Source organism: Medicago sativa, chromosome 5 (assembly GCF_051527215.1).
Source record: "Medicago sativa cultivar Bolivia chromosome 5, Bolivia_mono, whole genome shotgun sequence".
Taxonomy (NCBI): domain Eukaryota; kingdom Viridiplantae; phylum Streptophyta; class Magnoliopsida; order Fabales; family Fabaceae; genus Medicago; species Medicago sativa.
Window position 1 is genome coordinate 57,313,326 of NC_140753.1, and position 21,533 is coordinate 57,334,858.

General features: G+C 38.0%; 1 protein-coding gene across 1 annotated transcript; it reads right to left on the reverse strand.

Annotated features, from left to right (window-relative positions):
- Nucleotides 1-14,813: 14,813 nt before the first annotated feature.
- LOC146923370 (F-box/FBD/LRR-repeat protein At3g26920-like) lies at nucleotides 14,814-16,208 on the reverse strand. Its single transcript, XM_085711696.1, has 3 exons — nucleotides 15,495-16,208; nucleotides 15,226-15,375; nucleotides 14,814-15,134 (listed from the first exon to the last, which is right to left on the reverse strand). The coding sequence occupies exons 1-3, from the start codon at nucleotides 16,206-16,208 to the stop codon at nucleotides 14,814-14,816; spliced, it is 1,185 nt and encodes a 394-aa protein (XP_085567822.1).
- Nucleotides 16,209-21,533: the final 5,325 nt, after the last annotated feature.

Here is a 21,533-nt window from a genome sequence, read left to right on the forward strand (position 1 = left end):
TTGATACAACTGTCCATGAGCCATAGCATCCATACGTTTCTCTTCAATCAGATTCAATTGATCATACCGACTTTGACACCATTCAGCCTCAGTTAATTTTGCTGCCATGATCACTCGAAGAGATGGAATCTCCACTTCCAGAGGGAGAACTGCTTCCATGCCATACACAAGAGAGAAAGGAGTTGCCCCGGTTGAACTGCGCACTGTAGTACGGTAACCATGCAAGGCAAAAGGTAGCATTTCATGCCAGTCTTTGTAAGTGGTGACCATCTTCTGAACAATCTTCTTGATATTCTTGTTAGCGGCCTCAACTGCACCATTCATCTGAGGTCTATAAGGAGAAGAGTTGTGATGTTCAATTTTGAATTCTTCACATAGAGCTTGCATCACGCTATTGTTCAGATTGGATCCATTGTCAGTGATAATTTTGTTGGGAACACCATATCGACAGATGATGTTATTCTTGATGAACTTCACGACCACTTGCTTGGTCATATTTGCATAGGAAGCAGCTTCAACCCACTTGGTGAAATAGTCAATTGCCACTAGAATGAAACGATGTCCATTGGAAGCCTTTGGTTCAATTCTTCCGATCATGTCAATGCCCCACATAGAGAAAGGCCATGGGGAAGATATAACATTGAGAGCATGTGGAGGCACATGAATCTTGTCAGCATAAATTTGACATTTGTGGCATCTTTTAGCATGTTTGTGGCAATCACGTTCCATAGTTATCCAGTAATAGCCGGCTCTTAACAGTTTTCTTGACATAGTGTGACCCGAAGCATGGGTCCCAAAAGTACCATCATGTACATCATGCATCAATTTCTCAGCTTCTTGTTTGTCAACACATCTCAACAAAACCATGTCGTAGTTCCTCTTGTATAGGATTTCTCTGTCCAGAAGGAATCTACTAGCCCATCTTCTCAAAGTCTTTTTATCCCTGTTGGAAGCACCAGTTGGATATTCATGATTCCGCAAGAATTGTTTGATGTTGTAATACCAAGGCCTTTTATCATTCACATCTTCATCAGCCTGATCTGGCATATTTTCAATAGTGAACACATGAGCGGGTCTATCAAGACGCTGCACCTTGATTACAGGCACGTCATTCCAATGGTTCACACGAAACATGGAAGACAAAGTAGCAAGAGCATCAGCCATCTGGTTTTCATCCCGAGGGATGTGGTGCAGCTCAACTTTTGTAAAGTATGTCAACAGACGCCTTGCATAGTCACGGTAAGGGATCAGCTTCTCCTGATGAGTTTCCCATTCACCCTTTATCTGATTTATAACAAGTGCAGAATCTCCATAGATGTCAAGGTGCTTAATTCTCAGATCAAGGGCTTCTTCAATGCCCAAGATGCATGCTTCGTATTCAGCTATGTTGTTTGTGCATCCAAAAGTTATTCGAGCGGTGAAAGGAATGTGGTGCCCCTGTGGGGTTACAATGATGGCCCCAATTCCTTTACCATAAGCATTAACAGCACCATCAAACACCAATCCCCATTTGCTATTGGGATCTGGCCCTTCATTGATCAGTGGTTCTTCGCAGTCTTTCGCTTTCAGATACATGATCTCTTCATCAGGGAAATCAATTTTAATTGGCTGGTAATCATCAAGAGGTTGACAAGCAAGATGCTCAGCAAGGACACTTCCTTTGATTGCCTTCTGAGCTTTGTACACAATATCATATTCAGACAACATTTGCCAACGTGCAATCTTTCCAGTAACAGCAGGCTTCTCAAAGATGTACTTGATTGGATCCATTCGGGATATCAACCAAGTTGTATGATTCACCATATAATGATGCAGGCGTTTGGCAGCCCAGGCTAAGGCACAACAAGTCTTTTCAAGCATTGTATACCGAGTCTCACAGTCGGTGAACTTCTTGCTCAGATAGTAGATAGCATGCTCTTTCTTACCAGTCTCGTCTTGTTGACCGAGAACACAACCCACTGAATCGTCTAACACTGACAGATACATAATCAAAGGCCTTCCTTCCACTGGTGGGACAAGGATAGGTGGTTCCAACAGGTATTCTTTAATGCTATCAAAAGCTTCCTAACATTCATCATTCCATACAACAGGCTGATTCTTTCTGAGTAATTTGAAAATTGGTCCACAAGTAGTAGTCATGTGAGATATGAATCTTGAAATGTAATTCAGACGTCCGAGGAAACCTCTGACTTGCTTCTCAGTTTGAGAGGCCGGCATCTCTCTGATGGCTCGGACTTTGTCAGGGTCAACTTCAATGCCTCTCTGACCGACAATGAAGCCTAGCAACTTTCCAGATCTTACACCGAATGTGCACTTGTTAGGATTCAACCGCAGCTTGTACTTTCTCAGTCTTTCAAACATCTTTTTCAAATACACGACATGCTGCTCTTCATCACTTGATTTCACAATCATGTCATCAACATATACTTCAATTTCTTTGTGAATCATATCATGAAACAGAGTTGTCATACCTCTTTGATAGGCAGCACCAGCGTTTATCAAGCCAAACGGCATTACTTTATAACAGAACGTTCCCCACGGAGTGATGAAGGATGTCTTTTCTCTATCCTCAGGAGACATTCGTATCTGATTATAACCAGAGAAACCATCCATAAAAGAGAACACTTTGGATTGAGCAGTACTGTCAACAAGAACATCGATATGAGGCAATGGGAAGTTATCTTTTGGACTGGCTTTGTTCAGATCTCTGTAATCAACACACATTCGAACTTTCCCATCTTTCTTTGGTACTGGTACAATGTTGGCAATCCACTCAGGATATTCAGCTGTCATGAGGAAACCTGCATCAATCTGCTTTTGTACTTCAGCCTTGATCTTTAGAGCCATGTCTGGACGAGACCTTCTCAATTTCTGTTTGACAGGAGGACATTCAGGTTTTGTCGGTATCCGGTGTTCCACAATCTTGGGATCTAGACCCGGCATATCTTCATAGGACCATGCAAAGACATCTGGATAATCATGGAGGAGCTGAATAATCTTCCTTTTCACTTTTGGCTCAAGTGCAGCACCGATCTTGATCTCTCGCTTGTTCTCTTCAGTACCCAGATTGATGAGTTCAATCTCTTCCTGGTGAGGCTGAATGGCTCTTCTTTCTTGCTTAAGCAGTCGGGTAATCTCATACGGTATCTCTTCATCATCTTCCTCATCTTCAGCTTCATGTACAGGGAATTCAAAATTTGGAGGAACCATAGGGTCACTGTGTTCAACGGGTTTGTTGTGGTTCAATCTGCATAATATGATTGGAATGTTTTTAGAAAAAATGTTTTTTCATGCAGATTTTTGAAATTAATAAGAAAATAAAGACGTTTTGGTTTTTTCTGGCATTACCATTATTTCCAAGAAAAAGGCACTAAAAAGTAAAAAAAAAAACAAAGAGTCGTGAGAAAGACGACAACTTTTATTGATAACGGCAATGCCGAAACAAACATGCCCTTACAATGATATCACTTTCGCCTTGGGCAGAGCGAAAGGATTGTTATTTTGAAAACAAAAAAAGCATGAGCAACAAGACACATTACATGGAAGCATGCATGACTAAAGGAACATCAATGGCCTCCCAATTTCTCACGGTGCCTCCTGGTATGACAAATGTAGGCACATAACTACTCTCAGCAGCATCTTCAGCAATAGTATTGATAAACCCAGCACTGTAGAAAGTTCCTGTTGAAACACCAGAGGTTGGGGAGAATCCAAGGCCCTCTTTACGCTTGTTTTCCAGAATCTGAATCACTTTGCCCCAGCCAGCAGCTTGCCCTTCTTGAACAGCCTTCTGGGCGTCTTTCAATGAAGCCATGCTAGCACCAGCTCTTCGGGGTTCTGCACCTTCAATAGTCAAGCCTTGAAATGACGTCCATTCAGCGGACCCTGCTTCAACACAAGAGAAAGATGACACTTGGCTAACCAGATATGCTTCTTCACCATGCACAGTGACAATCTTACCGTTCCTCATAAACTTGAGCATTTGATGTAAAGTAGAAGTGACTGCCCCAACGTCGTGAATCCACGGTCTTCCGAGGAGACAACTGTAAGAAGCATTGATGTCCATGACTTGGAAAGTAATCTGAAATGTCTCAGGACCAATGGTAATTGGCAAGTCTACTTCCCCAAGAACATCCTTGCGAGATCCATCGAAAGCCTTAACCAGATAGCTACTTCCCCTCAAAGAGATTCCATGATGGCTCAATTGCCTTAGTGTAGATTCAGGCATTACATTCAAAGATGATCCAGTGTCCACCAGCACATTGGATATCATGTCAGACTTGCAGTGTACCGAGATATGCAGAGCCAAATTGTGGTATTTCTCTGCTTCGGGGAGTTCATCGTCACCAAACCCCAAGTTGTTGCAGGCAGTAATATTACTCACTATCCCATCAAACTGATCCACAGAGACTTCATGATCAACATAAGCTTGCTCCAGTATCTTCATCAACACCTTCCTGTGAGCCTCTGAGCTCATAAGCAAGGACAAGATGGATATCTTTGACGGAGTTTGCGGCAGCTGGTCAACAATCTTATAATCACTCTTCTTAATAAGCCTCAGAATCTCATCCAGATTAGACTCTTCAATAGATTGGCCTGTTAGGCCGGGGCTCTTGTCAAGAGGAGGAGCAACTGGTGGAGTTATTGTGGCAATAGGTGTAACCACCTTCTTTTGAAACAAGGGTGGACGAACTTTTCCACTTCTCAGAGCTGTAATTTCACTAGCAACGTTATCAACCGTAGCCGGAGACACTAGAGGTACTTCCACTCCATTCTCAATCATGGTTGCATTGTACTTGTAAGGAATTGCCTTTGTAGAGGCGTAAGATACAGGACCAGGTAACCTGATCACCAAAGGTTCAACATTCCTTGTCTGAGATGCACTTTCAACAGGAGAATCATGAAACACTGGCACAATCACACAAACATCACTGGTAATCAAGTGTTTGTCATCCATCAGGCTCTGGATATCATTTTGCACCACACAACAGCCCATAGGGTTTTGAAGACATTCTGAACAAGAAGCATGATCATGATTGAACAGAGAAGCTTGGCAAAGTTTGACATGTAACGGTACCAAGGGAGTAACAATGTTGCGGACATCCAGCATGGGATCCTCTTGAAGAACGGGGATTCTTTCGAAAGCCTCGATCATATTAACAGCAGCATGGTTTGGGAGCGGATTGTCAAGAACATGAGGAACACTATTTTCAAAAGTCAACCGTCCTTTTTCTATCAGGTCTTTCACAATATACTTCAGAGCATAGCAACCTTCAATATCGTGGCCTTGGGCGCCCTAATGGAATTCACATGTAAGATCCTGTCGGAACCTGGGAGGCAAAGGATTAGGCGGAGGCTTGCCTGGTCTAGTGACACAGTGTCCCTTAGCAAGTAAAGTTGGGAGCAGCTCAGCATACCGCATAGGTATTGGTGGAAAAGAAGGTCTGGGTCGGGGACCCTGTTGTTGCTGTTGTTGTTGCTGAGCAAGAGGCTGGTGTTGCACTTGTTGAGCAATGGCATTGACGGGCACTGGTGGTTGACCCGGTGGCAGAGGATATTGCTGATAGAATGGCGGGAAGAAAGGATGTTGAGAGTATTGCATGTATTGGTAGGGCAGAAGTAATTGTGTAGTAGCTGCAGATGGGTTACCAGACACCATCCCTGCTTCAGATTCTTTCCTCTTATGGTGGCCATTACCGTACTTCTTTGGTGCACTGGTGGAAGATTCACCCTTCTCAAGGACAATGATACCCTCTCAGACAGCCTCCTCTAGACGGGTTCCCATAGTGACCATGTCGGAGAAGTTGTTTGGAGCAGAGACTATCATTCTTTCCTTATATTCCTTCTTCAGAGTCTTCAGGAATGTCTGTGTTAATTCTTCCTCATCAAGTCGAGGAGAAACACGGGCAGCTGCCCCTCTCCATCTCTGGGCATACTCACGGAATGTTTCATCTGATTTCTGAGACAAAGACTTAAGAGAGTCCCTATTTGGCTTCAGACGAGTGTTGAACTCATAATGACTTTCAAATGCAGTAGCCAGATCCTCAAAAGTATGGATGTTGTCTTTGCTCAAGCCAGTGTACCAGTCTGCCGCATCTTCTGCTAGGCTGTCTTGGAAGCAGTGTATCATCAATGCATCATTATCTGCATAATTGGCCATCTTTCGGACATACCGAATGACATGGCTATGTGGACAGGAAGATCCGTTGTATTTGTCAAAATCTGGCACCTTAAACTTCTTGGGAATCTCAAATCGGGATACAAAGCACAGATCACGAGCCTTAGCAGAGGCATTGTTTCCACGGATAGCCTTGACCTCACGGAGTTCTCCACCCAACTCCCTTAACTGTCTTTTCATAGCTTCCATTGCGGGATCTTGTCCACGCGGAGTATCGACATCAATCACCTGTTGCACAGTGTGTAGAATAGGATCGGTAACAACAGTAGTTACCTGAGGCATAGCAGTGGATACGGGAATCTATCCTTGACCAGCAACACCAGAGACACCAGCAGCGGTATTAGGAGAATAGTAAGCTGAGAGTCCATAAGGACGCCCATTGGGCATAACAAACCGAGCATCAGTAGCCACAGTAGATAGTGGGATAGATGGAATTGCTTCAGTAGAAACTGTGATAGATGTGGCTGGTTGTTCCTGTGCAGCCATCATAGCGGACATAGCGTCATGAGCCTTAGCCAAGTCTTCTTTCATAGCAGCCAATTCGGCACGGAGCTGAGCATTTTCTTCTTCAAAGTTAGCCATGATCCTTCTCTTGTGAAATCTTGTTTGATGAATTCTATCTGGTTGGTAGACTTTGCGAACACGAGCCACTTTTCAGACTGCGGCAGACAAAACCAGGAGGCAATGAGCACGAGAGAAGTTTTTTGTGACCAATGGATGCATATGATGCATGAAATGTGCTAATGCATATGCAAAAAGACTCTTTTTTGTGTTATCGAAGGGTTTTTAGACAAACTAGAAACTTGTAAACATTACTAAACAACAATTAACATAAACGAAGAACAAACAACCAACATATAGTTTTACAAGACGATTCCCTTTGAAATGCTAAGCCAAGGGACAGACTTTGAAATGTAAAACAACATAAACAACTGGAAATAACAACAGGAAAAAGAAATCCTCAAGCATAGGAAGTGGAAGCATCATCCTCAGACTCAGACTCATAGCTGCAGTATCGTGCATAGAAGTTACGGGCACCCCTAGCCCTCTTAGAGTCTCTCATAAGCAACCTATCTTTCTCTTCAATCTCTCTCTTAGCCTTAGCTAACTCTTTCTTCAGTGTCAAGACCTCGTGAGTCTGCTGCTCGTCCTTTCCATCCAAAGTCATGATCAAGTTCTCAGCCTCATAGTATCTAGCCCTCCACTGATGCTTCTCCCGACTCTCCATAGCTAGATGCTCCTGATACATCTCCTGAGTAGGTGGGAGTAGAGGCAAAGGCATGGTAGGAATATATGCAGACACATATCTCATAGAGGGGTAAGGCATACCAATCTCCACAGCTTGGTTTATCACCCACTGTGTATAGGCCTCATGAGCAACACCGGACCTTACACCCATATTCTTCACCTCTTTCTTTCGCAGTTTAGACCAGGCTTCCATGAAATCCTCTCTTATTCCCGTGGGAGCATTGGAGTAGTGGAAGAAGTAAGGAGCTGTAGCAAGATTAATGGGTTTTTCTTTCATCGGGAAACCAAATTGTCGCAAAGCAAGCTCCAGGTTATAGTTGATTCCACCCTGGGTACCAAGAAGAGGTACATTGAGAAACTTCCCACCACCAAAGATAATTTCCTTGACTCTAGAAGCGGGAGTGAGCCAAACCACTTCATTAGGAGTGAGAGCCATAATCCTCTGTGAAATAGACCAATTCTCCGGATTGTCGTGAAAAGACTTCGGAAGGTGCGAAATAAACCACCTATAGAGAAGAGGCACACAACAAAGAATGTATCCACGGCCCTTGCCGGAACGGTCGTGAATAGCATGGTATGTGTCAGCTAGCAAAGTAGGAACCAGATTCTTGGAGTGGAAGATCATAATAGCATTCATATCTACGAAGTCATCAAGATTCGGAAAGAGAATAAGCCCATAGATGAGAAGTGCAAGAATAGCCTCAAGAGTGTCCTGACAAGTGGTATTGTGGTTGGCTTTCCCAAGAAGATAGTCTGAAGTGAACCCTCGGATGCGTGCCTTAGTGACAAGATTCTTGGAGACATCGGTAGTCTTGAGATAGAGATCTTTAGCAATAACCAATGGAGTAGGAGGATTCTCAAGTCCCGCGAAAGGCACCCCCTTAGCAATAGATAGACCCATCAAGGAAGAATAAGCCTCTAGAGTAGGCACCAACTGAAAGTCGGGGAAAGTAAAGCTCCGATACTCCTGATCATAGAACTGCACTAGAGTGTGCACAAGCTTCTCATCCACATTAGTCTGGAGAATAGTAAGTAAAGCCCCGTAACGATGTCGGAAACCAGTTGGATCCTCAACCTTGAGTGCCAAATCTCTCAAACTAGCCAAATCCACTTCCTTGAACTTGTAGGACTTAGTCTTCATCATTCCTACAATGTTTACAAATTCAACTTATCTAAGCCCTTCGATAACAATGCATGGAAAAAGTTTATGCATGTATGCATGTATGCATGAATGCATGATTATGTTCAAGTTCGGAGAAAACATGGTGGGTTTGAAATTCAAAGTCGAGGAGTCATGGGTGGACACGGTGTCCGGTGAATCTAGGGCTTTAAGATAATAGTAACCGGGTTCTAAAAAGGTTCCCAAGTTGCAACCTCTTTGACGTATATCACGGTGTCACGAGACAAACACTCGCTCCATGATTATCCGCAAGAAGGTCTAACTTGAGTGTAGTATCGCGTGACGACTAAAACTCGAGACAACACTCGGTTTAGCCTCCGCACTACGTCCTAGAAAATGGCCATGGATGGGTTTGGTTATCTACGGTTCATAGCGTCATAGAACAATTAGAAGTAAAGTGCCTAAACGCGACAACACGCGCCGACAACATCACCCCCAAAATGCCTCAACTATGTGGGATTGATCGCATAATCCAAAACACGAGGCAACCCCCGGAATGAATTGTCGATTATATCCCTCCTAAATCCTAAGTTCACTCAGCCCGGGTGCAGGACTTTTGATATTCTCACCCCACACGTTTGCAAGAAATTAAACATTTATTCACATAGGAAAGCAAGTAAAAGAAACAAGTAAAGAGAGCGCAAGCGTGGAAATAAAGACTAGGCGTAACCCTCGAATCTCCCCAGTGAAGTCGCCAGCTGTTTTATCTTGGTTTTCGGGTGTCAAACATTGATTACGTTTGAACCTTTTTAACCGGTGATATCTTATTTTTTCTTGGGAAGGGAAAAAGTAAGCAAAACCCTTGAGAATCGAGGTCCGGGAGTTGTTTTCGCTACGGGAAGGTGTTAGGCACCCATAACGACTATAGTATCCTATAGGAACCGTCTTTAATTTCTACGCGCGCGCTTTATTTTTAAGTGCTTATTTTGAAAGTGTTTAAGCCTAAAAGGTTTTCTAAATGAAGAATTGGAGGGAGAGGAATGTGTTTGAATTTTTGTTTTATTTGAATTGAAGGAATTTTGTTCCTTGCCTACGTACCCGTTTAAGGGATCAAATCCACCGTAGTTCTCTTCCAAAAATGTTTTTGTTTTTGTTGGTTGATTTTAAGTTTGAAAATTGGAATTTGAAGAATAAGAGAGAGAGGCCTCAAGGCATGAGATTATGAAAAGAGTGAGGTGGAATTAGTCAATTGCAAAAAGGTCTAAGTATGATTAAAATTCTTTAAGGTTTTTATTTAAGAAAAGAAAAAGGAAAATTCAATGGGATTTTGATCCCAAGGTTTATTAAGAAAAGCATTTGAGTGAAGTTTGTTCATATTTTTTGGGAAATTGATTTTTCTAAATGTAAATCCTAAGCATTCATCTAAACATACAATCCTAAACATACATCTAAACATGCATATTCTAGCTATGTACCTAAAGTGATGTGTGTGCATGTGTCGGTGCTCGTGTCGGTGTACATCATTAGAGTCCATTGTCCTTATTACATTATACCCTAGATACATTCTATGGTCTTGCAAGAAATTTAAAGGCATAAAGTAAAGTACAAAAATTCCTAAGCTTTACATACTAATTTTTGGTGAAACTTAAAGTGCAAGAAATAAGATGGATATAGAATGAAATGGGAATGCTTATGAAAAGTATGAGACATGAAATGAAATGGTTAGTAACACATGGTAATATCAAAAGAAATAAAGCAAGGAAAACACTACAACACAAAGCATAGGAAACAACCCAAAATAAAGGCAAAAATGAGTGCAAAACATGACTAAAATTTGCTCATAAAGTGTAAGACTCATGTGACCTATAATTCTCACATTCCAACACACTTTTAAAGGTTTAGAATCAGATTTTGGAATGGGAATTAAGGCAACATGGTTAACTTGACACTTTGGAAGCAAACTTAGGCATATTTGCATTATTTATTTACACAAGTAACTTGTAAACTAAGTAACTAATCAAGGTTCACACTCATGCAGCAATATCAAACACAAACAGTGGCTAAAACTCCATAAAATCAAGTGGCATAGGTCACAAGTATTCATCAAGAAATTGGAATTGGAATCAAGCAAATTTCCATCAATTTTTTTAGCACGAAACATCACAAAATAGCAAGAAAATTAACCACATTATTTTTTACCAATTTTTAATATGCAACAATCACCACAAACACCACAAAAACTATCAAGAAATGTGTATGAAATTTTTTAGGATTTTTAGAGAATTTTTTAAGGACTCTTAGACTTAACACGTACAAGAAAATCACCAATTTTAACAAAAATAATAAAAAACTACACATATTTTTTTATCAATTTTCATGTGCAAAAACATTACAAAAAAAATATCCCAAGATCACCAAGAAACATGTAAGAATTATTTTTGGATTTTTTTACAAAGGTTTTAAGCATAACAGAGGTGTAAACAGCATCAGGCAGTAGTGTAAACAGCAGTAAAATCTAGCAAAATGAACCTCAATCACAAAAACTAAGCCCAACCCACACACCATATAGGACGGTTCACCAGAAGGCTCATGGATCGTTGGATTGATCCACATGGATCAGATCCAAGATCCAAAGGCCATGGAATGCGAAGGTACGGGGGGAACAGGTGTACGCGCGCACACAGGAACACACAAGAGTATATAAACAAATTCTCTTCACAAACCCTCATTCCTCATCCCACTTTCTCTCTCTAACCTCTATCTCCCTCACCTCTCTCTGTCACTACTCGTCTGAGAAGAAGAAAGGACGGCCGGAAAAGTTTTCCGGTGCGGTGGTCGCCAAAGGCGCCGCCACGCCGGAAAACTAAAACAACATGTTTTTGAAAACTCTTTACACCATCGGCTTCGTCCTCTTCTCTTCTCTAAGAATCCGAAACTGATTTTTTGATAACATGTTTCATAAACCCTAGATCTACAACTTTTGTTTCGAAAATTTTGTTTGGTAAAAAGGAAACGAGATAGAACTGCGGTGAGATAGAGGCTAACAATATTACCTGAGAACGATCTGAGGAACCTTCGTGTTGAGCTTCGTACGTCCTTGGGGTGAGATTCCCAAACGGCGCTGATTTCTTGCTCCTTTTCTTGTTCGTTCGATCGTGACAGCGATTGTTACGGATTTGTGATGAGAATTCGAATTCGTCATTGTTTGTGATGATCAGTGCTGGATTCGAGTTGATTTCTTGATGATTTTTCGATTTTTCTCTGAGTTTGTGAACGTGTTGAAAAAGGTTGATGAATCCGAATGTGTTTTCTAGAATTTTTGATGTGTAATTGCAGTGGTTTTTTGATGGTGGCCGTAACAATTAGTTGCGGTGGTTTTGAGAGTTTGTGGTGGCTTGGTGGTGGCCGTGACAGTTAGTTACGGTGGTTTTGAGAGTTTGTGGTGGTTCTGGAAAATTCTGTTAGGGTTTGTTCTTGATGTTCTTGATGAGCATTCATCAAGTTCATCAAGAGTTTTGTGCTTTTGATCTTGAAAATGCAGAGAGAGAAAGAAAGAATCTGTTTTTGCTGAGTTGTAACAGAATGAATGGTATCTTTGACCTTGACTGTGATGTGGCTTATATAGCTGATGACTGGAGTATCTGGACCAATAAGAAAAAGACACGTGGCATAACTTTGTAACAAACTCTTGTACAAATGGACAAATGAGAAACTGACATGTGTACAGAACTGATGACTTGGACAAAATGGACTAAAATGCAATTTTTTAGGAATTTTAGGACTAGAAATAAAAATAAAAATAAAATGAATTAAAATTGGTAACTGGAAAATAACGTAAAGTGAAACGATTAAAATTGACAAAACGGACTAAAACGAACCAATGGCTTAAATGAGGTACTTTAAAGTAACCTCTCTCTGCCGAAATTTCGTGTGAAATGACCAAACTGCCCCTGGGGCTAAAACGAGTAAAAATGACTCAGATGCAAATTTTAAAATGGATTTTTAACGGAGAATTAAAGCAAGAACTTATACACACGAAATTAAAAGACTCAGAGACAATTTTAAGAGCTTAGACAGAGTTTTGACACATGAAAAGACTAAAATGCCCCTAGGGGCAAGACTGACTCGAAATGACTTCAAATGCAATTTTTTAAAATGGACTTTGACGTGGAATTGAAATGAAGACTTATACAAACCAATGGAAAGGACTTTAGACAAATTTTCAAAGATTGATAGAAATTTTGACATAGGAAATGACTAAAATACCCTTGTATGTGTATTTTGTAAATAACATTGAAATAAAATGCAGAGAAAGATGCAATTGATCAGAGACAGTTCAAATGACTCAAAAATGTAAGAAAAGAAGATTTGAATAAGTATTTTTAGGTCCAAAATTAGGGTATAACATTCCCTAGTATTCTAGAGTCTTCCATATTATTCTTCATCATTCTCTATCATTATTTGTTACAAATTTTTCACAACTTAAATAATCTACATTGGAAATAAATGCGTGTGAAGATATGTTTCTACCTCTCAATCGAATTAACTAGAAATTTTACTCATGCGGTTTGCAAGTCAACGGAGCAGTAGTTCCAAATCCAGATATTGATCTATATTCTCTTACGAAAATCATTCTACTTTATTGGCAATGATACGCTACTTGATTGGAATTTGGCTGAAGTTTTATCACTCTCTCTACTCCCCAGTTGGCATCCGCTGGATAATGGTCCGGCAGTAGTAGAACGTACATGTGTTTTTTAGTTTTAGAGGAGAAGACACATGTTCATAATTCACTTCACAACTCTCCACTTCTCTTCAAAACTCTGGATTCTCCGTTTTCAAAAAAGATCATTCACTTCAAAGAGGAGATCCCATATCAACTGTGAGCTATTGAAGATTCTACAATTTCTGTTATTGTTTTCTCAAAAAAGTATGTTGATTCGCGATGATGTCTTCAAGAATTGGTGGGAAACATGGAGTTTCATAGAAAACGTCCGTTAGTTTTTTCTCCACGTTACAAACATCATGTTCCATTTAATAATATTATAATTATATATGTATGTTTCCCAAAAAGTCATGTATGAGATTATTTTTGAAAAAAGTGAATTTTAAAAAGTAGTATTCTCTATATCTGTAGTTAAAGTTGGTTAACTATCAGAGGATTTTGTGTGTATAAAGGGTTATTATTATATTCAATATATAACTCATTTTAAGTGAAGATGTAGATTACTACGTAAAATTCATATGAATTTTTTACTAGTATATTGCAGCAGGTTTCCACCCTTGTTGCTATTCTTCACTCTCTGAGCCCTACATTACACCAACTCAAGTATAAAATTTACTCCCAAAATTTTCCACGGGTAAACTCTCATGGGAGATGACTCGATTTGCTTTTAACTTGAATGAATAAACTTAAAGCAACTAATGTTTAAAACTTGAAATTATGGAAAAAAATCCCAGACAAAATCTCCTCCCTCTTCCAATCTCCTCCATCGTCGACATTACCAATTTTTTTCTTATTACTATCTTTATTGTTTTCCCTCTTGTTCACCCCTCTTTAACTACTGCTACCAATTGTATTTTTTTTTTTTTGAATTACCACTCTTTTGTCCTTCCTCTTTGTCCCTTTTTGGTATCCTTTGCCCCTTTTCCTTTGCTGAAAATCTTCAAATAGTGTTGTTCGAGTTTTCCAAGGTAACACATACAATAGAATAATATGTAATGGATTTTTCTTGCATATTATTTTTTTACCTTCTTCGACACGCACCCTCTCTCCCTCCTTTCCACACTACCCTCTAACTATGTGAATAGAACTTGACCCATCACTTAGGCCCATTACGGGATCTGAAAAGACCCTTGGACCATATATTTTAGTAGATGAAACTAATCCGACCTTCATATTTTCCCCCTTCCTCCTCAAAAGGATCCTTCTCGTTCTGCACTCTCTCCTAACCTAACTTTAGTATAGCAAATGGGAGTTAGAAGTATCACATTATATGGAGGTGGAATTGATGAGAAACATAAAACCTATGCCTTAAGGTTTTAAAAGATTTACCTTCATCATTTAGGTAGAAGTTAAATATGAATTAATATGTAAATGAAGATAAAAAGTAAGTAATCGATAGTTATCTTCTTAGAGTATCAACTAAAATTATTAGTATAATCTCAACAACTCAATTAAGATAATATCCAATAATAGAATATTTATTCTGCAATTCTTCTACTACAATGAGAGTTCACCATAAAGTTATATCACAACATAAATCGTCACGAATGTCCATTTGTTTGAGAGTTACATCCAATGTCCTTCAAACTAATTGAAAATTTACATTTGGGAGAAATGACCAGAACTGAGTTTAATTCTTCTTCTAAAACCCGAAGTGACAATGGAACCAATTTATCAGTAATAGAGATATCCATGACCTCTAAATGTGGCGCATTTTGTAAAACATATTTTGCAAATCGAAGTTCATCTACGAACGGCTGACATATTAAAGTACTTGATCTTAAGTGAGAAGAAATGCACTTAGGAACATGACTTGGGTCTTTCCACTTTGTGACCAAATCTTGGTTACATTCATTTTCCCACTACAAAATTATGCCAAAATAAGATTTATTAAAAACATGGGAAGAAAAGAAGCTACAAAATTTTTAAAAATATTCCACAAACACAAGAAACCTTTTCAATTGTAAGAACTTGAAGGTTGGGGCAATTTTGAAGTAGTTCAACTACACTGTCCCAGTGAGGAAAGGTATGAAAGTATAATTGAAGGTTGATTAAGTTTTGAAATACAAGAAATTCTCCGGAATACAAATTGATATCTAGCACCTGCAAAAACAAGTTATAGTATAAAAATGAAATTGAAGGACAAAATCACAATTATGGGTACATCGTCATGCTTACTTTACGCTTATTATTTATGTAATTGTAAATTTTTTGAAGCTTACCTTGAGTATTAAAGTCTCGACATTAGAAATTGCTCCAAAAGGAAGATCCAATGGATTTATATCAGCTGTGATCAACTTGGACAAGGTTTCAAACTCTCTTCTACTAACCATAACATCTTGAACTTGTTCAATATAATAAATGTTAGCAATCAAATCTTCCAAAATGGTACATCCATAAATAAGCTTGTTGAATTCATCGTTATTTTTGAAATGAACATCATTCAAATGAAGGGTCTTAAGTAAGGGAAGATTGAAATCGATGTTACCAATCACATGGCAATACGTCAATTTGAGAACAACAAGTTTGGGAAATCTGAAATTACTAGTCGTCAATTGGATCCAACGTTCAACATTGGAGATTGAAAGAGAAATGCAAGAGATCTGAAGATTCTCCAAATAGTGGCATTTTTCCCTGGTGATCAAACCTTCAACATTGAAACCATCCTCTGAATGTTTAGAACCGCATTCTAGGATAAATGTTTTGATGAATGGATGGTAGAATGTGACTTTGTCAACAAAACGACGGAAGCGAAGGAAGGCATCTTCGTTGTCAACAGATTCATCGTTGAAGTTGAGAGAAGTGAGTGATTTGTAAGGTGAGGCCCATCTCTTAGAGAGAACAGTTGTGGAGATGGCAAATTTGGTTGGGAGAAATGAGAGTATATGAGACAAGATATGATCAGGCAGGGTGCTGATAATATCATAATTCTCCATTGTTTTTTGAAGCTTAATGTGGTGTGTTGGCTCTGAATTTGAGATTTGATTTTGTTTAGGTGAGACTGAGACTGTAGTCTTGGATATATATTATGTTTACGACAAAGTTGTTTTGAACAATCCAGCGACCAATAAGTGGTATTGTGGTTCCGGCCAAATTCTAGATTCTAGGGTGTATCTTTTTTTTTTTTTTTTAATTCGTTCTAAATTATGTGTAGATCTTATCTGATCAATTGTATTGGAAAATTCAAAAAATAAAATGGAGCTAATTAAGAAATTTAATCGTGAAAAAGAAAAAAAAAACTAATTAGGAAATTCAAATATAATAGCAGTGAATATGATTTTTTTCAAAAAATTGAATAAAATAATTATAATATCATATATTTAATCGCGAAAAAGAAAAAGAAACTAATTAGGAAATTCAAATATAATAGTAGTCAATATGATTTTTTCAAAAAATTGAATAAAATAAATATAATATCATATATGCAAAAGTATACTATATATACATCATTTTTTTCCCTCAAAAAAAAAAAAAAATACATCATTTTTTTTTATCAGAGAAAAAAATCTACTCTTTTTTATTACGTGTAGTGTTTATCTATTAAGCAATGTTATGAAATTTTATAAAGAAATAGAAAGAACGGTGCTAATTTGGAAATACAAATATAAGAAATGAGCAAGAGGATCTTCTTTTTTTTACACCTCTCGCAATAAAAATTTATTGTGTTGGACTTCCATTAACAAGAATCAGCATGCTACCACTATACACACAAGATTTCATTCCACGAAAATGATACTCTAGGAAGCTTTAATAAACAAAATCATAGGTCATCTTGAAATCCACCTTTAACACCAAAATAGGCAACAATTTTTCTTAGCTAAATCCACAAATTTATTCACCACAAACATCCCATCAACTAGATTACAACTTTTTGGCAAAGCTGATTAAGACAAAGAGATAAGAGAATTCATCACGCTGGATAACATTATCACCAACAGCTTAGCCAATAATTAACAAAGACACCCTAATTGGGAAATTGGTCTAAAATCCTTTAGCTTAAAAAGTGGGTCCACAAAGTAAGACAACAAACAAGTTAGCGCACACTCATTAACATGAAATTCATCAAATATAATCCTAACTCCCTCATTCAAAAGATACCAAAATTACTTCACAAAAGTAAAATTGAAATTGAATGGCTCTAGGTTTTTTTTCTTAACATAATCTTTCACAAGCAACTCTATTTTCAGACATAAAAAACATCTCCACTAATATAGTCCTATACTATTCTAAAAGTTGAGGTATCTCCATTGCATCAAACTTCAGTCTATCCCAACTATAAAAACGTTAGAAAACACTAGCTTCTTTACTCCATAATAAACATCCACCATTTAGAAAATTATTCCTATTGAATGTCCACATCTTAGGCAGACAAAGACATCAACTTCGCAACCTTTTCATTTTTACTCCTCACTACCATATCCCTCTATGCTCCACAATTTAAGTCTTTTTTTCACACCTTCGAGCTTTTCTTTCAAAATAAATATCATCCACCCAACCACATTATATTCCTTTCCACCTTTCCTCCACCATTTTCTTCAATTCTTTGTTATCAAGCTAATAATTATAAAACTTAAAAGGTTTTAGACCCGTAATATATGCTCCCAGCTTTGAGAAACAAAGAAAATGAGCTGACGCATCTCTAGGTAAAGCCTATAGAAAACAAGTCCCTCAATTTTGCGACCACTCCTCTGAAAAAATCACCCTATCGATACGACTCATAGAGATAACATTAGGTTGATACCAAGTAAATCATCTTCCCTATTGTGCTACATCTTCCAACTCAACCTTCTTTAAAATTCACTAAAAATGCTCTTTTTTTTTTTTCTTGTCAATCGAGTTACTTCATCCAAATCAACCCCCCTTCTTTCATCCATCCTACCCATTGGATTTAGGTTTCCAAGAATACACTAAGACCAATCTCCCAAATCTCTCTTCTATATATATATATATATATATATATATATATATATATATATATATATATATATGGGTAATGCTACAACACACCCACCTAGAAAATAGAAGGTGTTTGTTAGCACCCAACACCTTTTTAGTTGGACAAAAAAAACCCTTTATTTCCTTTAAAAAAAAGTCAAAGTGAAGGGTATCACTGTAATTTTAAATTTAATTATTATTATTTTTTACTCGAATTTATTTTTTGAAACAGCAAAATGTTCACTTTCTCTTTCCCTTTTCTAATCGCAGCAATTCAGTAGCTTTTTTCATCCCTTCTCTTTCAATGTCTTCTTCCAATCAATCCATTTTTTACATGGACTAGAACACATGGATGAAGAAAAAAGAAATGACACCAATAAAATTAATGGACAGAAACGTAATATCCTTGTGAGCCAATGAAAAACAAACTACCATTAAAAAAACATGAATAAAGATTAAACTCTTCTTGATGTCTTAAATTTCCTATTTATAATGTTCTAATTCCATGGAAAATAAGTTTACCCATTGAAGAACATGGGTTAAAAAAGAAGATCGCAAATAGAATAATACAAAATTTGCAAATATTGAAATAAAATAAAATTTGCACAAGCTTATATTGTTTGAAGGATACACCAATACAAAGCTCATACTTGCATAAATATAGAGAGAGAAAAAACATAGCAAACAACAAAATAGAATAATACAAAAAAGAACGTTAAAATCATTACATATAAGATGAAAAAATCTAACTTAATTTCACAATTATAATTGGGAATATCCTTAAAAAACTCTCCCATTTCCAAACTCATATATATATATATATATATATACACACACACACACACACACACACACACACACACACACACACACACACATATTAGTACACACACACACATATACACATATTAATACTCACACATACTTATTTATGCATATAATCAAGCCAACTCATGAACCGAGCTGAACTAAGTTCAACACATTTATTTAACAAACTTTGATTTCAACTTATTTAGTTCATGAAATAAGTTCAATTATGAGTTAATTGTTGAGTCGAGTTCTGAACTATAATATACGAGTAGTCTTTTATAGAAACCGTAAGATCAAGACATTGGAAATCAACGAGAATTTATAACAGAGGTTAACATCTAAATGCCTAAGCATCTAAATCATAGTGAAATGAAAACCCAACTGTTCATACAAAGAAAGACATGAATGAAATTGAAGTTTGGGTGCTGAAAACTACAGAAGAGAAAATTAATAATCCATTAACAAGCTACTCAAATGGTTTTTAAATAGAACTAGTATTGATCGATATATCTGATAGCATTCTCATCTTATATGTGCCATATATATCCATTTTTTGTTCACTGATGAAGTTATACAAAACGCATAAGCTACATAGCAATCAAATATTTTTTTCCAAGAATACACTAAGACCAATCTCCCAAATCTCTCTTGTAATCTCCAGAAAACTATCCCACAACCTTCTTTTAGACTCCAAGTCACATTTTGCATAGACATTTATCAAAAAACTTTTTTTCGAACCCCAAACTCTAGATGTCTTACAACATATCCCTTTCTAGGAAAGTGAAGATCACAATCTAATTTACCTTATTCCATATGGAAAAACACTGCCACTATTACCAACTGATGGGAGTTTAAACCAATAACAATATGTATCTCTCCATATTCTATAACGAATAGTATCTATAATGGTCTCTGTAACATCCCGCTCATCAGCTAAAGGAAACTTTATCTGTTAAATGTATTAGAGGACTCAGGTTCATGGAAAGTGATTATGGTGAAGAATGTTAAGTACGACGGATGATATTATTATGTAATATCAGTCAAGCACGGACTTATGTATCAGTGTCAGGCAAACACGTGTTAAGACGGGCATTTAAGTATTTGCGCGCAAGGGAGTATATAAGTGATTTTGACACCAAAATATCTCATTTCCCATTTCACTTCTCTCTCTAGGTTTTGGGAAGATAATTCTCTCCTCCTTCTCTCTATGAACCGCCCCCATCCTTCCTTCCCTAAGGCATCAAAGTTTCACAAGATATGTAATTTGGTGGCTTAGCAAGCAAGACACAAGAGGAAGCATGGATTTAAGCATGGTTTCGTTGGAAAATTGTGGATCAAGAATGAAGGGGAGTCTAGGGTTTGAGCTTGGAACTTGAAGGAAAGCAAGAAAACATGTTTAGGTGAGTTCTATAGATAGTTTACCTTCCTTTGGTTGAGTAAATTCATGTTAGAAAGTATTGATTTATGGTTATGAGGGGTTTAGAACCCTAATGTTCTTTTGATTAATTCTTGTTGATTACATGTTAGTTTGCCATGAAATATGTTATTTAAAGTCAATGTATGTTGCTGGATGATTATGGTGCATTGCAGGATCGATTTGGATAAGTTTTGGGTCAAAACTGGAAATTTTGTACCTTAGACCCGAAGAACCACGTTGTTAGCGAAATCCACGCTAATAGCGATATTTTCAGGATGAGCCATGCCCCAACTGAGCCATTAGCGCAGCTCTCTGGACTTGGCCAACTTGCTTTGGCCTGTTGGCCCAGTTCAGGGTCTGTGGTGCATTCCGAAGCTTTTCTTTCAACGTTTTACAACTTTATAACCCCAAAACAACATCTAGGTAATGCACATAACATCAAACGATTCTTGAAATGAAAATCATGGCAATCTTAACATGAATGGCAAAAGTGATTCAAGAGAGTTTAAGCCGATATTACTCGGGTAGCTATGAATTAAGAAGGGAATGAATGTAGAGCCTCAACATAGTTGTTGAGAATTAGCAAGATAGCATGAATCTCTAAGTATGTCAAGTATAGGAATATGAATACATATGTAAGTAAGACGCGAAGTGTAATCTCTTCGCATATGAGCTAGATGACTTAGCAAATATGTAAGTTGTGGATTGATAGGTTAGATCCCTCCACCATGTTAAGTATGAACAAGTATAAGTTACCATTAATCAGATCGATTAAGGTTCCGAGGTAAACAAGCAAGTATGTATATGTTTAACTTATATGCACGACAAGACCATGATTAATATGTGTAGGTGACATGTCTCTTTCTATCCACATCAGGGGGATACAAGGGGTTCTCATAATGAGAATGATTCAAGCCGTAAGGGACCCGCATGACGTAGGTGCTCGTGTCTCTTGTTATCCACGCCAGGGGGATACGGGAGGTTCTCGACCTAAGGGGAACAGTTTAAGTCGCAAGGGACCCGCACGACACCGAGGGAGTCCGATGTACGTACATCGGTCATGTATGGGATTGATCTCGGGGTTACTCCACCCGGGACT